This window comes from Sarcophilus harrisii, chromosome 2 (assembly GCF_902635505.1).
Source record: "Sarcophilus harrisii chromosome 2, mSarHar1.11, whole genome shotgun sequence".
NCBI lineage: Eukaryota > Metazoa > Chordata > Mammalia > Dasyuromorphia > Dasyuridae > Sarcophilus > Sarcophilus harrisii.
In genome coordinates this window covers 522111997-522127439 of record NC_045427.1, presented here as the reverse complement: position 1 = coordinate 522127439, position 15443 = coordinate 522111997, and the positions used below count along the sequence as shown (strand labels likewise).

At 42.3% G+C, this 15443-nt stretch overlaps 1 protein-coding gene across 2 annotated transcripts in view; it reads right to left on the bottom strand.

The window, feature by feature from the left end:
• DAPK2 (death associated protein kinase 2) overlaps positions 1–15443 on the bottom strand; it is a 172610-nt gene that overhangs the window by 19853 nt on the left and 137314 nt on the right. Inside the window, exons 6-10 of one of the 2 annotated variants that reach the window (XM_031955412.1) lie at positions 14536–14584; positions 13981–14007; positions 9106–9258; positions 6469–6514; positions 1842–3511 (exon numbers count right to left, since the gene is read on the bottom strand). In XM_031955412.1, the coding sequence (XP_031811272.1) occupies positions 2882–3511; positions 6469–6514; positions 9106–9258; positions 13981–14007; positions 14536–14584 (905 nt within the window). In that variant the 3' untranslated portion in view covers positions 1842–2881. Of the gene's footprint in view, positions 1–1841; positions 3512–6468; positions 6515–9105; positions 9259–13980; positions 14008–14535; positions 14585–15443 lie in introns of those variants that run through there. The other variant, XM_031955411.1, reaches the window with a different exon arrangement.

The following is a 15443-nucleotide window of genomic DNA, read 5'->3' as shown; positions in this document are numbered from 1 at the left end:
TGAATTAATCCTATTCTAGCACTGATTGTCTGACTCATTTGGCTCTTGTCATTTAGCTGCTGCCTTGAACTGACGTCAGTGTTCCCATGTGCAAGTCTTCTTTTCTCAGTAATTTATGCTACAAAGTGCCTTGCATATATTAGGTACCTAATTAACAATTCACTCTGTCTGGAACATAAGGGCATCAGACTTCCAGCTGCTCTGGTCATTATATCAGATCATGAAGGCAAAAGTCACAATAGCTCTCACATTTAAATAGTTATCAAGTAGTTATATTGAACCTTAAATTTTACAAAACACTTTCCTCATAAACACACCTGTGAAGTAGGTACTGAAAATATTATTGTTCCATTTACAGATGAAAATCCTGGAAAGAACTGAAGCGATTTGCTTAGGGTTAGAATTGAACCCTGCTCTCCTGACGCTGGATTTATCTCCCTCTAGCCTCAGTTTAATACACTATCTCAAGGTGCCACTCATTACAATGATTCCTAAGGTTTCTAGAGCTGTGGACCACAAAACTCTATGTGAAATTGTCATACCAGAAAGAATGACAAGTCCTAGGTTTCTAGAGCTGTGAACCACAAAACTCTATGTGAAATTGTCATATCAGAAAGAACGACAAGTCTAAGGTTTCCAGAGTTGTGAACCACAAAACTCTATGTGAAATTGTCATATCAGAAAGAATGACAAATCCTAAGGTTTCTAGAGCTGTGAACCACAAAACTCTATGTGAAATTGTCATATCAGAAAGAACAAGTCCTAAGGTTTCCAGAGTTGTGAACCACAAAACTCTCTATGTGAAATTGTCAAATCAGAAAGAATGGCAAGTACCTATGATCAAGGAGAGGGGACAGCAAGCTGGCTCCAGCTCTGGAATCAGGATGATCTGAGTTCAAATGCAGCCTCAGATGCTTAACACTTACTATGTGGCCCACAGCAAGTCATTTAACCCTGATTGGCTTGATTTTAAAAAAAAAAATAAGTCTAAGAGAAAGGAGAGGAGACCTTAAACTTCTTAGTTCTGGTCCTCAGGTGAACTTTGGGGCTATGAATAACTCAAGGAAAAGATAGGAGCCAAATGTTACTTAATGAACCATTTCCTTCCTAACCTCATCTTACTGACCACACTTTGTTCCTCTCCTTGAACTCTACAATCCATCAACATCCCAACCCTCTGGCTAGTTCCTCCATAAGATACTCCATCTCCTGTCCCCAGGCCTTTTTAGAGCTTCCCCCCATGCTTGAGAAGTACTCCCTCCTTGAGTCCACCTCCTGGCTTCCTGGAGTCCCACTTCCTGGATTTCGCTAAATGCCTACCCTCTGCAAGAAGTCTTTTGTGGTTCTGGTCCCACCCAATGTCTTCTAAGGTTCCCCCAATTCTATCCCTATATATGTCTCATATGTATACTTATGTGTCCTCCATTAGAATGTGAGTTCTTTGAGCAAGGGGACTACTATTTTGTCTTACTTTCTATTTCTAGACTGTAATACAGTGCCTGGCACACAGTAAGTGCTTAATAAATGCATATTGACTTATCATGTTGCTTTCAGCATATAATGGTGGCAGTGAATTTGGCACAAACAGTTCTTGGGCAGGATCCTAAATGGATGATGAATTTTTCAAAACATTCAAATTCCTCTGGGAAGATACCTGCCAATATTATGCCTATATGCTACTTAGGAGACTCCCCCCACCTTTCTTTTGGTATCCTTAGTCCTTAGGTAGTGAGTCTGTTAACTAATGGTTTATTGTTTTTAGGCATCTATTTAAATGAATGTTACCTCCCCAATTTTGCCTTTCTTTGTATTACTTTTCCTTCCTCTCCAACTTAGTAAGATTCTTGGTACACAGTAAGTACTTAATAAATGTTTATTGACTTATAGATTCTATGCATCTATTTCAATGAGTGTTACCTCTCCTATTGGAAAAAAAGGACTCTGTCTTGAGGACAGATTGTTCTTTGCCCTTCTTTGCATTCCCCTTTCTCCTCCAACCTAGTATAGTGCCTGGCACTTAAAAAATCTCTGTTGACTGACTTAATAATCTATTTAAATAAATCTTACTTTCCCCCATTAAAATTTACAAGCTCCTTATTAGAATATTATATTAAAAGATAATATTAGTATATTAGAATATACAAACTCATTAAGGAAATAGACTGCTTTTTGCCTTTTTTTGCACTCTCCTATTTTCCACATCCCCATCCTGCCCCCATCTCCCAGTACAGTGCTGGGTACCCAGTAAGTGCTTAATAAATGTTTGTTCACTGATTGATTTTTAGGATGCTAGGGCTTCAGAGCCTTGTCACAAAGACATAACAATAGCTACTCCTCTTCCTACTTCATGGGGTTCTTGGGAGAACCGAGGGAAGTTCCAAAAGGGGGTTCTGCAGTTAGGGCTGCATTCTTCTCCAGCCTCCTTCGTATTGAGCTCCCCCAGAGAGGAAGTACCACGTACCCCACATGTGTTGTCAACACAGACTAACATCTAGAGACTACAAGATGAGGAGGTGGTAAATGTAACGGGGCCAAGGGCATGTCATCCTTCATGGCTTTGCAATAAGGGAAGTCCACTCTGCCAGGTGACTGCCTCCCCAGGGCCCTAGTGAAACGTTGTACTCCAAGTGCACGCTGAAAAGGAGTGGGAGATGGGCTGTACTGTGCTGGGATGGGGGAGAGGGAACATAATTTGCATCACTAATTATTGCCGGCAATTTCTGATTCAATGCTAGGATGAGGCAGCCAGTCTGAAGGGGATTGGGCGAGTGGGAGGCGAGGAGAGTATGGAAAACCGGCTGGAACAATTTCTTCCTGCCACAGTGAGGATCCCGGCAGTGAGACAATGGAGAACGTGCTTTGGCAGACCAATTAGGCCCCATTACTGGCTGGATTCTGTAACCCTGAGCTTCAAACCTGCAAGGAAGTCTTCACTGCAAGACCTATTTATCAGTTCCATTAGTGACTCATTCACATCTCTGCTGAAAATGGGGCCAAATCTGCCTCCGCCGCCATGCTCCCGCTGGAACTCGTTCGTGAGGTCTTGGATCCACCTCAGGTCCTCAGAAAGTTCCTTCCTCAGAGAGTCATACTGCGTCCTGAGCTGAGCATATTTTCCTGCAACACCGCCCAGCTCGGAGCCCACTGTCTGGACGTCTTCTCGGAGGGCCTTCTTCATGGCCTCCACCTTGCGGTATTCATACTTGAGCTGGGAAAGGCTGTAGCGAGTCCTCTCGCTCTCCTCTCGGTACCAGGCCCCCTTCTCGTTGCAGATGGACACCAGGGCCTCCACGTCATCCTGGAGAGAGTCATGTGTGGCCGCCAGGTGGCTGCAGCTGCGCTCGGCCTCCGCCACATCTTCCATCACGCGGGAGAACCGCTCAAAATTGACGTAGGTGTTGTTGCGGGGCATGCTGGAGTGGCACTTGATGGTGTACTCTCTCAAACGCTTTGTCTTCACCTGGGGGAGCTCCGTCTTCCTGTGCTCGGGGGCTCTGGGCTCTGCTTTCATCTGGCGAGCGTTTGGACAGAGAACCAGAGCATTAATTGGGCCCCTGGCACAAGGCAGACCACAGAGGCACGTTCTTCAGCATTTCCTACATGCAGCAGACTCTGGGAAAGCACAGAGGGGGAAGCACCCAGCATTCCCCAAGACCAAATGGAAAGGAGTAGGGCGTGACTGAGGGGGGGTATTGGGAGGGCGACTTAGGGGAGGTAAAGTCTCCTCCCAGCGTAAACAGGGTCCTTCCCACGTTCCACAAAAGGGAGCCACTGCTATGGTTTCACATGTGGTCCTAGGGCTGGTCAGTTCTTATGGTCATGCAAAGACGGGCAAACTCTATCCCGAGAGGCTCACACACAAGCAAGCAGCCTGCAGTTAGAAGGCAACAACCAATATAGGGCTGGGGCAAACACAGAATGTAAATGTATGTACAGAATGTAAATGTATGTACAGAATGTAGAATGTAAATTCTGAGGGCAGCGGCTGTTTTGCTTTATTTTCTCTCTTAAGGGATAAAGACTGGACCAGTGATTACATTAGCACAGGCTGATGTGCTAATGTAATCCATACAGGTGGGCACTTCCTCTGAAATTTATGAAATGACTTATGAAATGTATATTCTTAAGAGTTTTGCCCAAACATTAAAAGGTATCAATGTTAGGACTTGAATCCAGGTGTTTCTAGTTTGGGGACAGATTCTCTATCCACTCTAATACCTTGCGTCTCAGATTTGTACTTAAGCAGGCATTTAATAAATGTTGATTGAACTGAATCATAAAACGAATGATCAGATTTGGAGTGGACCAGAAGAATGCCTAGGGGGATGGCACATTGTACCTCCATGCACCAAAAACAAGGCAATCTGCTAGATAGGAAAAGTGACCATCTCAAAACAATTCCCACCTCTGCCCTGCTTTGAATGCTTTATTTCTCCTTAACTTTTCAAAATCTGACTTTATCTTATGGGGACCAGCCCCCAAACTACCTCTTCTGTTAAGCTTTCCCTGATGATTCTAGTTCCATACTGATCTCTCTCCTGAAAATTTTCATAACATTTACTGGTAGTTTTTTTTTTTTAAACCCATTTAGTGCATACACTGCCCTGGATTACTAGTCATACTCCAGAGGCATCTTGTTGGTGCTCTGGATAGAGGGTTAGGCCTGAAGTCAGAAAGACTTGTCTTCTGGTGTTCAAATCTCAGATACATACCAGCCATGAGACTCTGGGCAAGTCACTTAACCCTGTATGCCTCAGTTTCCCAATCCGCACAATGAGCCAGAGAAGGAAATGGCAAGTTACTCTAGTATTTTTGCTACAAAAACCCCAAATGGGGTCACAAAGAACTGGACATGACTGAAACAACTCAGCAACAACAACAATAGTTACACTCCAGTATTTCAGTGACATGTGGAGGTGATCCTGGAGAACTGAAGGACCTGCCAATAAAGTACAAGTTTTGACTGAGCTTTCTGGGAGGAAAAGATTTCAAATGCAGGTCAGTGCAATCTGAGGAAATTATATCAATCCTCTTAGTCCCTTAGACCAAGTCCTAAGGAAGGTCTTCATGCATTTTAAGAAAAGTTCCAAGACTGATCCTCTTTCCATCACTATGTCCCTCCACCTTCCTCTCTGATATCTAAGCTTTAAGGGACAGCTCTCACAGCAAGTGCAAAATGAAAGAGGAAGACAAGATATAACCTGGAAATTCACAGTGCGTCACTACACTGAGGCCCGGAGAAACTTAGAATTTTGATCTGACCTGCCATCTTGAGTACTGAGATGTCCATACTCTGGGCCATATTTTCATTCTGTTTTAGACCATAAGAACAAGCCTAGATGACTTCTAGAGATGCAGATATGAGGCTGGGAAGGCTTTGGACAGGAGAACTGACTAGTCCTTACTAGAATGGCCTCCAGGATTTTACTACTATTGCTAGATTTCAGCATAATCCTTAATCACAGAGTCATAGAATTTTACAGCTACAAGGGAGCTTGGAGACAGACTCATTTTACAGATGAGGAAAATGAATTCTATAGAGGTGAGTGACTTGCTAGAAATCCATACTTAATCTACCAAAGATAAGAAGCACTCATGAACTCTCCCAACCCTCTGGGACTTATTTCTCTTTCTACTTGGATAGGTGCAGTTCTCTGAACAAAGAGTGGTTGCAAGGGTAACCACAAAGGTAATAGGCAGAAATTCCCTTTACACAAAGGGCTGGCATCTTTGGGAGAAAGGGGGTGCGCGCAGAATAAGAAAGGGGAAGGAGAGAAAGGAACCACAATAAGCTGAGTTGTTTCTGCCATGGCCAAGGTCTACCCAAGTTTCCTCCTTCGGTCTTCAATCCAGAAACACTGTTTCCCAGGGTCTTTTCTCATCTACGTACAAGTACATTCCTCTCACTACCTGAAGGAGGCCAGAACAGCCAGGTTGGGGCAGGAAGAAGGAGGAAAAGGAAAAGAAGTATCTTGCTAGTTTTGAATATGTTATACTATGACAAAGTATGAAATGTAGATCATTTCTTAAAAAAAAAAAAACTGGAGCTGACATTAGGATGATTATGGAACATAGGTGACCCTAAGCTCTTCCTGTCCATGAACTCCCTATGAAGTGGGCCTAAATGAAGAGGTTCCCATTTGCATTTGTTTTGTTCTTTTTTTCTCCAAATAAGGTTCAAAACCTTCAATGAATCAGCAAAGCAGTTTAAATTAGCATCAGCTCATTCAAATAAATCATGGCAGTTTGGTTAGCCGGCATCTAACACTCACTGGGGTTGAGTGTAACAAGATAAGTTTTGCGTTGGACAGTGTGCTAGCTGAATAAGTAATGGATGCTGAGTGGGGGAAAGGGTATCTCTTAATCTTGGGCCATATTATGATTCTGATAACTGAGCAAGATGAGTTCAAGTTTAGGCACTGAAAAAAAAAAGCATCACCTGCATTTATGCAACACATCTGTTCTTACCGTGATCCAGGGATGAGTGAGCGCTTCTTGGATTGTGAGTCGTTTTCTGAAGAAGAGACAGAAAAAATTGCATGAGGACAGTATCTGCTTGCAACAAGCTCCTCTCCCAGTGTTTATAAGAATTAAAACTTTCCCCTTCCAACTGCTGTTGTTGTTTAGTCATGGAGTTGTGTCCACTCTTCCTGACCCCACGGACCACCACCCACCAATGCTATCCAGGGAATTTTCTCAGCAAGGATACTGGAATCGTTCACTATTTCCTTCTCCAGAGGATGAAGGTAAACAAAGGTTAAGTGACTTGGCCAGGCTCACACAGCTACTAAATGTCTGAGGGCAAATTTGAACTCAGTCAACTGGAGCCCTGATAATCAAAACATTGGAGAACATAATGCAGGATAAAAACCTTTAGGAGCTCTGAGTATGCCATGTACTCCTGGGGAAAAGCACATAGATAAAAGCACTCAGTTATTAAAGTGTTCCTAATTAAATTCCCCAATATGGTCTCATAGTAGAAGAGGTTTATTTAGTTCACAGTCCTTAGCTCCCATCCATTGGACAGGTCATAAATACAAAATTTGGTTCTTTTTCCGAAGCTCTCCCAAAAGTCAAGGGCTTTTCCATATTCCTTTGATTTTTGTTCCATGGATAATGGAATTTAGAGCTCAAAGGGAAATTAGGGATCATTTGGACCAACAGTCTTATTCTAAGATGAAGAAACTAAGATCTTGTGACTTGTCCTGGGACTGCTGCTACTGTTTTTTGCCCCAACCAGACTCCAGAGACTGTGTCTGGGAGAAGCTAAAACACTTGGCTTTGAATTCCCTAGAACCATACTTTTTCATACAGACTATCTCCTACTTTGCTTCCAAGAAAGTTAGCTATCCTGATTTTCATTTCCTGTTCTAAGAACTGTCAAAAAAAAAAAAAAAGAAAGAAAGAAAGAAAAAAAAAAGAATTTTATTATTACTTCTGGAATGGAAACACATTAGATTAATGCTCCTTGTGACTTCCCAGGCCAAACATCCGTCCCTGGACATTTCCCCCCTAATGTATTAGTCACTTACTCTATGATTTTCTAATCAAACTAAAGAAAAGGCCTGAGTCCATAGGTGACAGGGGAATCAGGGAAGTTTAACCTAGAAGAAAAAACTTAGGGATGGGCTAATTGATTCATTTGCAAGGTTATTATATGTAAGATCAATTAGACTTGTCCTGCTTTGGTTTAAAAGAATAGTACCAGGGAAAATGGGTAGAAGCTGAAAAGAGGCAGTTAAGAGCTAGACAAGGGAATTGGTACATTTGGGGCAGTGAAGTAGAGCACCAAGCCTGGAGTCAGGAAGACTTAAGTTCAGGACTTAAGTTCAAATCTGACCTCAGACACTAGTTTTGAGACACTGGGCAAGTCATTTCATGCTAAGTGCCTCAAAAAAAAAAAAGTTTAACAATTGGCTCTTAAAGGAGAAAGTAACAACATTTTAAAATTCAAACAGCATTATCCATACTTCTCCAAACTTCCTTTAAGTCTAGACTATCAAAAAACAAGCAAACAATTAATCAAGCCCTAATTTGTAGCTTTTGCTGATTCCAAGGTGCAAGTGCTCATGCTGGAAATTTAACAATTGGCTCTTGATCCAGTTTCAGCTGGCTCCAACACACTCCTGACTAATGCTATGGACAAACCATGAAGTTCAGCTGAATTTCTGTGTGCTATGTGCCATCAAACTATGCTAGTTGTGTGGCAGTTTGCGAATGATATATCATGCTTAGAACAAATGAGGTAATGACATCTGTAATGCATTCTGTAAATGTTGATGTTGTTTGTCCTTGGGGACCATGACATCAGGAAGGTGATACCATGATTTGCAAGTGAGTTGGCTTTAAGGGAGGAAGGGTTGGGCAGGTTCACCTGTCTTACTGCTCTCCCCAGAGCTAGCTGGGTCCAGTGGCCAGATACACATCAGGCAAACTGAGATGCTGACTGGTTAGCTACAGATTATCCACTCTGGCTGGGGAAAAGCTGGCACTCTCTAGAAGTTCAGATGCGGGGACTAGAAAATTGGAACAGGAAAACTTAAGCACTGGCTCTCCTCAGTCAGAAGTCTCCCATCCACTCCCCGACCAACAAAGATGGAGCTTGGGGACTGGCGGGGTGAGCAGTGAAGGGTCTCTCCCCCTTTTCCCACCCTGTCTGCACCTGGGCTCTAACCCTTCAGCATCCAGCCCTGCCCTCCCTTTCCTAAATTTGCTGGTTGAAAATATAGGCACTTGATCTTAAATTGTTCAAACCCCAAACACATCTTGAGAGAGATTGCAAAATATATTCAAGACCAAAGAGCATTAGAAAAATTCAGGCTGGCTTCCAAAACCCATATGCAATTATGTACATTTCAGTATGAGAAGAACAACCCCAAAAAGCTCTGAGTAAACAGGCTGAATGACAAGTCTCAGCCTTGTACACATTTTCCAACACCTGCCAAAACAGCAAAATGCTCATGATGACAGACCTGTCTTCTCAGTGGGTCCCATGCAGGTGACATATAAATCAACACTCCTTCAGAGATAGGCAGAGTAGGTTCAACAAAAAGGAGTGGGGGGAGGGGGGAAGTTACTGCCTGAAAAATTCTTTTAAAATCTCACCTTGTTTCTTTAACCAGGAGCTTCCGAATGAAGTCTTTAGCTAATTCACTGGTCTGGCTGAAGAATTCCTCATCAAAATCATAGCTCACTGCTGTGATGTTTGCCAGTGTTTCCTGCTTTGTGTCCCCAAGGAAAGGTGAAGCACCACTTAACCTGAGCCCAAAAAAGAGGAAAACTAAGTGATTTCGAGCATGAACTTAGAAAAAAAGAATATAAATCTGTCCCTTGGAATTTTCAGACCATGTTTTAGTTCTCATGCATTTTCCCACAAGAAAAACAAAGGTCATCCAGAAGAAGCCAATTGGCCCTGACCAATCCCACTGGAAATCAAACTGGATGAAATGTGCATGCTGACCAGATCCCGATATGTAGTTAGACATGCAGCCCATACAATTATTTATATAATAGTATTATAAACAGTGAAGTGGGCACAGGATTGTATTGGAAGATGAAAGAAAGATGGATCACATCAAGAAAGCTGAAGAACATGATTAATGGGTACAATCTTGCACAGCCATAGCAGTCTGTTTTTGTTTTTGTTTTTTTCAATCACCAGTATTCTTCTAATGAGGCTGTATGGTTTTGAATCATGAAATACAATGAATGTAGTTCATTCACGACCAATTCCTGGGATTTTTTTTTTTTTTGGCAAAAATGCTAGAATGATTTGCCATTTCCTTCTCAAGCTCATTTTACAGATGAGGAAATTGAGGTAAGAAGTTAAGTGATTTGCCCAGAATCACAAAGTTGTTAAGAGTCTGAAGCCATATCTGACTTCAGGTCTTTCTAATCCCAGGCCTGGCTCTCTATTCGCTATGTTATTTAACTGCCCTTAAAATATAATAATGGAATAATAAAAATTTTAGGTGACCTGAAGGTCAATGGGGAGGCACATAATGAATTTATACATACTCTAGTATATCATTAACAATCATCTGTAAGAAATGGGTCATTCATAAAATAAGCAAGGAACATAACAGACAGAAAGCTTGAATTCTTCATTAAAATCTATGAGATAGAACTAGAAGCACCAATGACAAGTTTAAAACAAGCCATGGACAACGATGGCCCATAGTGAAAAGGCATAAATGACTTTTAATCTGTGTCAAGGAGATATTGGAACCACTGAAATATATACTTTTATGCTGTATTGCAGTTATGTGTGTATATATTTTTTCTCCCTCCAATAGACTGTAAGCTCCCTGAGGGCAGTATCCCATTTGGAGTCTCTGGTATTTAATTCATATTTATATATTTTTTAAAAATTTGCACATCACATTCTTAACAACAAACTTATGAGGGAGGTAGGCCGCCCATTTTACAGATGAGGAAATTGAAGTTCAGAGATTCTCAATTAAATTAAACTAGAAATTCTGTCCTATTAGCATAAATGCTTTCCCCTTCTCACTCTGAGGCCTCCCAGAACCAGACAGCCTGCCGACACAATTTAATCAAGTCGTAACTTTTAATTAAACGCTTATTATGTATTTAACCCTGTAGTAGGTAGCATAGGAAGTAAAAAGGACCATGAAATATAGCCCCTGTCTGCAAAAAGCTTATAGTCTAGCAGAGGGGACACATATGGAAATAACTAGAGGTATGAAATGTTAACTAGGGTATAATGTATGGCAAATAATTTCAATAGAAGTAAAGACTTAGAGCTGGAAGGATCCTTAAGGATTGTAATTACTCCTTCCATATCATGACTTTCCTCATCTCAGTTTCAAAATATCAGGGTTGGCATAAAAAATTAAATGGGAATTTTGCAGAAGCCGCAGATAACACTCAAAATGCCAGCAAACAACACAGGAAAGGTCTAGAAATTCAGAAATACATGAAATATATGTATGGCATATAATATCAACATACTTTATCATTTAATACCATAATAATTTAGACCTTCTCTGCTTTGGAGTGACAACATTTTACAAGGATTTTCCATATTGCAGTAGGTGCAAACTGCTGTAATGTGAAAAGTTTAATTGTACACCCAAACCCTTTTCTTATGGATGAGGAAATGAGAGATGAAATAATTTGCCCCCAGGATCACATTGGCAGAATTTGAACCCCAGTCCTCTGGGTCTCAGGCCTCCTGGCTCTTCCTCAGGAAAACCTGAGTTCAGATCCAGCCTTACTAGCTGTAGGACCCTGGGCAAGTCACTTACCCCTGTAGACTGCAGTTTCCTCATCTGCAAAATGATGTGGAGAAGGAAGTGGCAAAGTTCTCCACTATCTTTGCCAAGAAAACCCCAAATGGGGCCATGACTGAAAGAACTGAGCAACTTCTCACTCTAAATTAAACATCACTGGTTTTCCAGAATTGCAAAGGAGTGACCTAAATTAGTCAGGGAGGCTTCAAGACTCAGTTTAGACCTTAGTTTTTGCAGGAAGCCTCTCTTGACACCCCTCCCCCCGCCGTTCCCACGCCATCTGCTAATGTCTTACCTCTGAGAGAACCTGGCATTTCTCCTTATGTATCTTGTCTGTATCTACTTATTTACACTTTGCCTCGCTCAGTAGAATGTGAGCTTTTAAGGCCTGCTATAAAAGGGCTCCCATCTACCTTTCCAGCCTCCTTTTTCACTTCCCTTACACATCAGTCACACTGAGAGACCAGCTGTTCTCCAAACTCAGCGTTCTATCTTCCCCCTCTGTATTTCCATAAGTCATCCCCCATGCCTGCAGAGTGCTCCCTTCTCACTTCCACCTTTGCACGTCCTTTAAGGGCTAGCCTTGCTCCTTGACCAATCGTTATTATTCTCTCTCCTCAAATAACCTTGAATTTCTTAATTATTTCACGTTGTCCCCCCTGGAGTTTGTGAGCCAATGGAGGGACGTTTTGTTTTTCTCTTTGTAGACCCAGCCCTTGGCTCAGTGCCCTGCACCTAATGGGCATTTCATCTTAATGTTTGTTGAATTAAAAACCAGTTGAGGAGGGTGGGTTACTGACAACAGGGGACCCCCGCGCTTTTACAAGGCTTAGCTCCCCAGCTGAATTCCCCCCCCCCCGACTTTGGGGACCATGTATACACAAGCACGCTTTCTCTTCTGCACCAAGCTGCCCCTCTCAGTGGCAGACTTGGGGAGACTCTGGGGCTCTTTCAGTGGCTCCCAGCTGGCTCTGAGCAGGGAAGGTTAGGAGCTACCACTTGGCCATCCCACCTGGAGATCTCTGGCACAAAGATAATTGCTAAACATTTGCTGATTGATTGAATTTGGGAGTTATCTGTAAAAAGATGATATGGTTCATTTCCATCGGATGCTTCCTAGGAATCCCTCTGAAATGCCTGGGTGCAGTACGTTACATAAATGGAGAAAAAGTGAGATAGAAAGGAAAAAGACATGCATTTATCACATGTGATCCTAGCTGGGGACAGAGTGGGAGACCCATTAGCACAGTGTTACTTTAAATAGGAACCCAAGGACTTTCTATGGATCAATGACTCAGTGACTCTAACTGAGTGTACGTGCTGTCTCTCCCAATAAACTGCAAACTCCTTGAAGGCACAGGAGCAGCTGTTTCATCTTTGTTGTTGTATCTCGGGCTCCTAGCACAGTACCTGGCATTCGACACAGTAAGCATTTAATAAATCCTTGGTGATTGAGTGATTTGGTACTCACTTAAGTCATTTGGACCCATCTACCATCACTCTTAACCAAATAGCTACAAGAGAGCTGTCTGCCTTGGGGAGTCAAGTATGATAATCCCAATATAGAAAACGGGGTGCACGAGAAGCTGATGGCTAAATGCGGCAGTCAGGTGCATGTGTGTGCACGTGTATATGCAGGCACACACAATTACTGCTGCAACTGGAATATCTTTAATAAATTTTTTTTAAAAAAATCTATCTAGTGCCTAGTACATTATAACTCCAAGAGAGGAAGGAAGAGAGAAAAATATAGTGCAGAAAGGTAGGAGGAGAGAGAACAGAAGATACAAGGAGGCAGGGAGAAGAAAGACAACATTGGGGGTAGGAAGGAGGAGAGATGAAGAAAGGGGCGGGGGAGGGAACGAGGAGAATGAACCCCAAGATAAAGACCAGAACAATCCAATTTCCTTAACACATGATGGTTCTGCAGCCTGCAGTGCTAAGGCCCTCTTTCATGGTTTTAAAATAAAATACGACGCTTTTAGATTCTGACAGTAACTAAAGAAAGAGCTAAAGACTTAGGGAGAGGCTGATTGGTAGACTCTCAGGGGCACTGTAGGAACTGCAGAGACAGGCTGCAGAATATTAATTGCCATTAATAACAGTAAGTAATCAATCTTGGGAGCAATGAGACCTACAATCTTGCTATGTGAGATGTACTGAAGGATAGCTGAACTCAATGTATCCCTTTTCAGAGCCGGGCATGGGGAGCAGGCGTTCATTCGAACCTGGGTCTTTATTATTCCTATTTCACCCAATTCTCTATTTATAATTCTCTATTACACTTCATCCCCACCCCCTAGGAATTGTTGTTCTTGTTCAGTTATTTTCAGTTGTGTCTGATTCTTTGTGGTGCCATTTGGGGTTTCCTCAGCAGAGCCACCAGATTGGTTTGCCATTTTTCTTCTCCAGTTCTTTGTACACATAAGGAAACTGAGGCAGACAAGGGGAAGTGACTTGCCTTCCCTGTATCCTGGGTAACCAAGGTCTAAAGGAGCAAGTTTTGTTGATCTTAAAGGAGCTATGGGGTCTAGGGCTGGAAGGGGCTTCAGAGGCTGTCTGGTCCAATCCACTAATTTTACTAGGGCCCATGGAGATTAAATGACCAGTTTAAGATCCCAGTGAAAGAAAGCATCAAAGGTGGGACCTAAACCCAGATCCTCCCCACCTCCCCATCCCACCTGTTGACCTGAGCTAGGACTGAGTGCCCTGCTGAGATACTTACAGGATGTAGGTGATGACTCCTATGCTCCTGAAAGACAAAAAGGAACGTGAATCAGTGTCTTCCTCATTGGAATCTCAGACTTGTGAGGGACTCTGCCACAGCTGGACATCCCCTTTATGGCTCCCTGGTCTCTGCATTTCCCAGGCATCTTAAAGAAAGTTAGCCCCCTTTGGGGGATGGTGGATAAATTATTCTGAGCTGGGTACAGGCCTGTGGGCTCTGCACCCTATTCTAGGTCTTTTATCTGAAGTCCAAAGAGACACATTGAATGTTTCCTTCTTCTCTTAATTTTGACCAAAGCAGCAATATTATCTCATTCTAAATAGGATTTGATGGTCACACTCACTACTCAGAGCTGCCCGTGGTATAGACAGAGTGATGAGGAAGGGAACAGGGCCCTAAGACCAGGCTTAAGGTCTTAGATTAAGGAACTGGATTGCTGACATAGAAAACCACCCCCCAAAAGGTCGAGGGGATCATACACCTTGGGAGAACTCTCCAGAGTGAAGAAGACTGAGCCAACCCTGAACTAAAAGCGATCTCTGGAACACTTACCACATATCAGCCTCTAGACCAAGGGGTTCATAGTTCACAATTTCTGGAGCTGAAAAAAGCCAGTGTTAAAGAATCAGTAAAGTAGGATGTGACACTGAGGTGTATATCAGAGCCTAAATGGTCTCCTCCCCACTCCTTTGGAGGATAATCAGACCAGTTGTCAAAGACCTTCCTATTTCAGGATATAAAACCACAAAATTAAATAATAATAATTACATTAATATAATACCTTAAAAGCACTTTATATATGTGATCTCATTTGATCTTCCCCCAAATCCTTGTGAAGTAGGTGGTTTATCCCCATTTTACAAATGAGGAAACTGAGAATGAAACAGGCTCAATGATTTGCCTTGAGTTACATAATTAGTAAATGTATGAGACCAAATTTGAACTCAGGGTTTTCTTTCTCTAAATCCTTCTCAAAGTCACCTAATCTAAATTTCTCATTTTATAAGTGTAGATTATGTAGAGGTTAAGATACATGCTCAGGATCATATAGGTAGTTACTAAGGCCATAATTTGAACTCTGCTCCTTTGCTCCCAAAGCCTGCCTTCTTTACACCATACTAAGGGGAAATCTCAGGGCTTGGAGGAGTTTAGTAAAGACAGGGTACTTGAAATTCCTTGTAATTCCTTTCCAATTGTTAAGACCCAATTCATATAGTACCACTACCACTCAAGGACATTGTTAAAACAGAGACTGTATGGGGGAGGGCAGTCAAGGTGGTGAAAGGCCTTGGGGCTTTGCTATATGAAGCATCTGGGGGTGATTAGTCTGAGAATGAGAAGACCTAGCTCCCACTAAGTAATGGCTACCTTCTCTAATGGGAAAGACTGCCATAAGCAATAGGGATGAGACTCATTTAAGACTCTCTCAAAAGGAAGACAAGAGAAATAGGTGGCTGGTT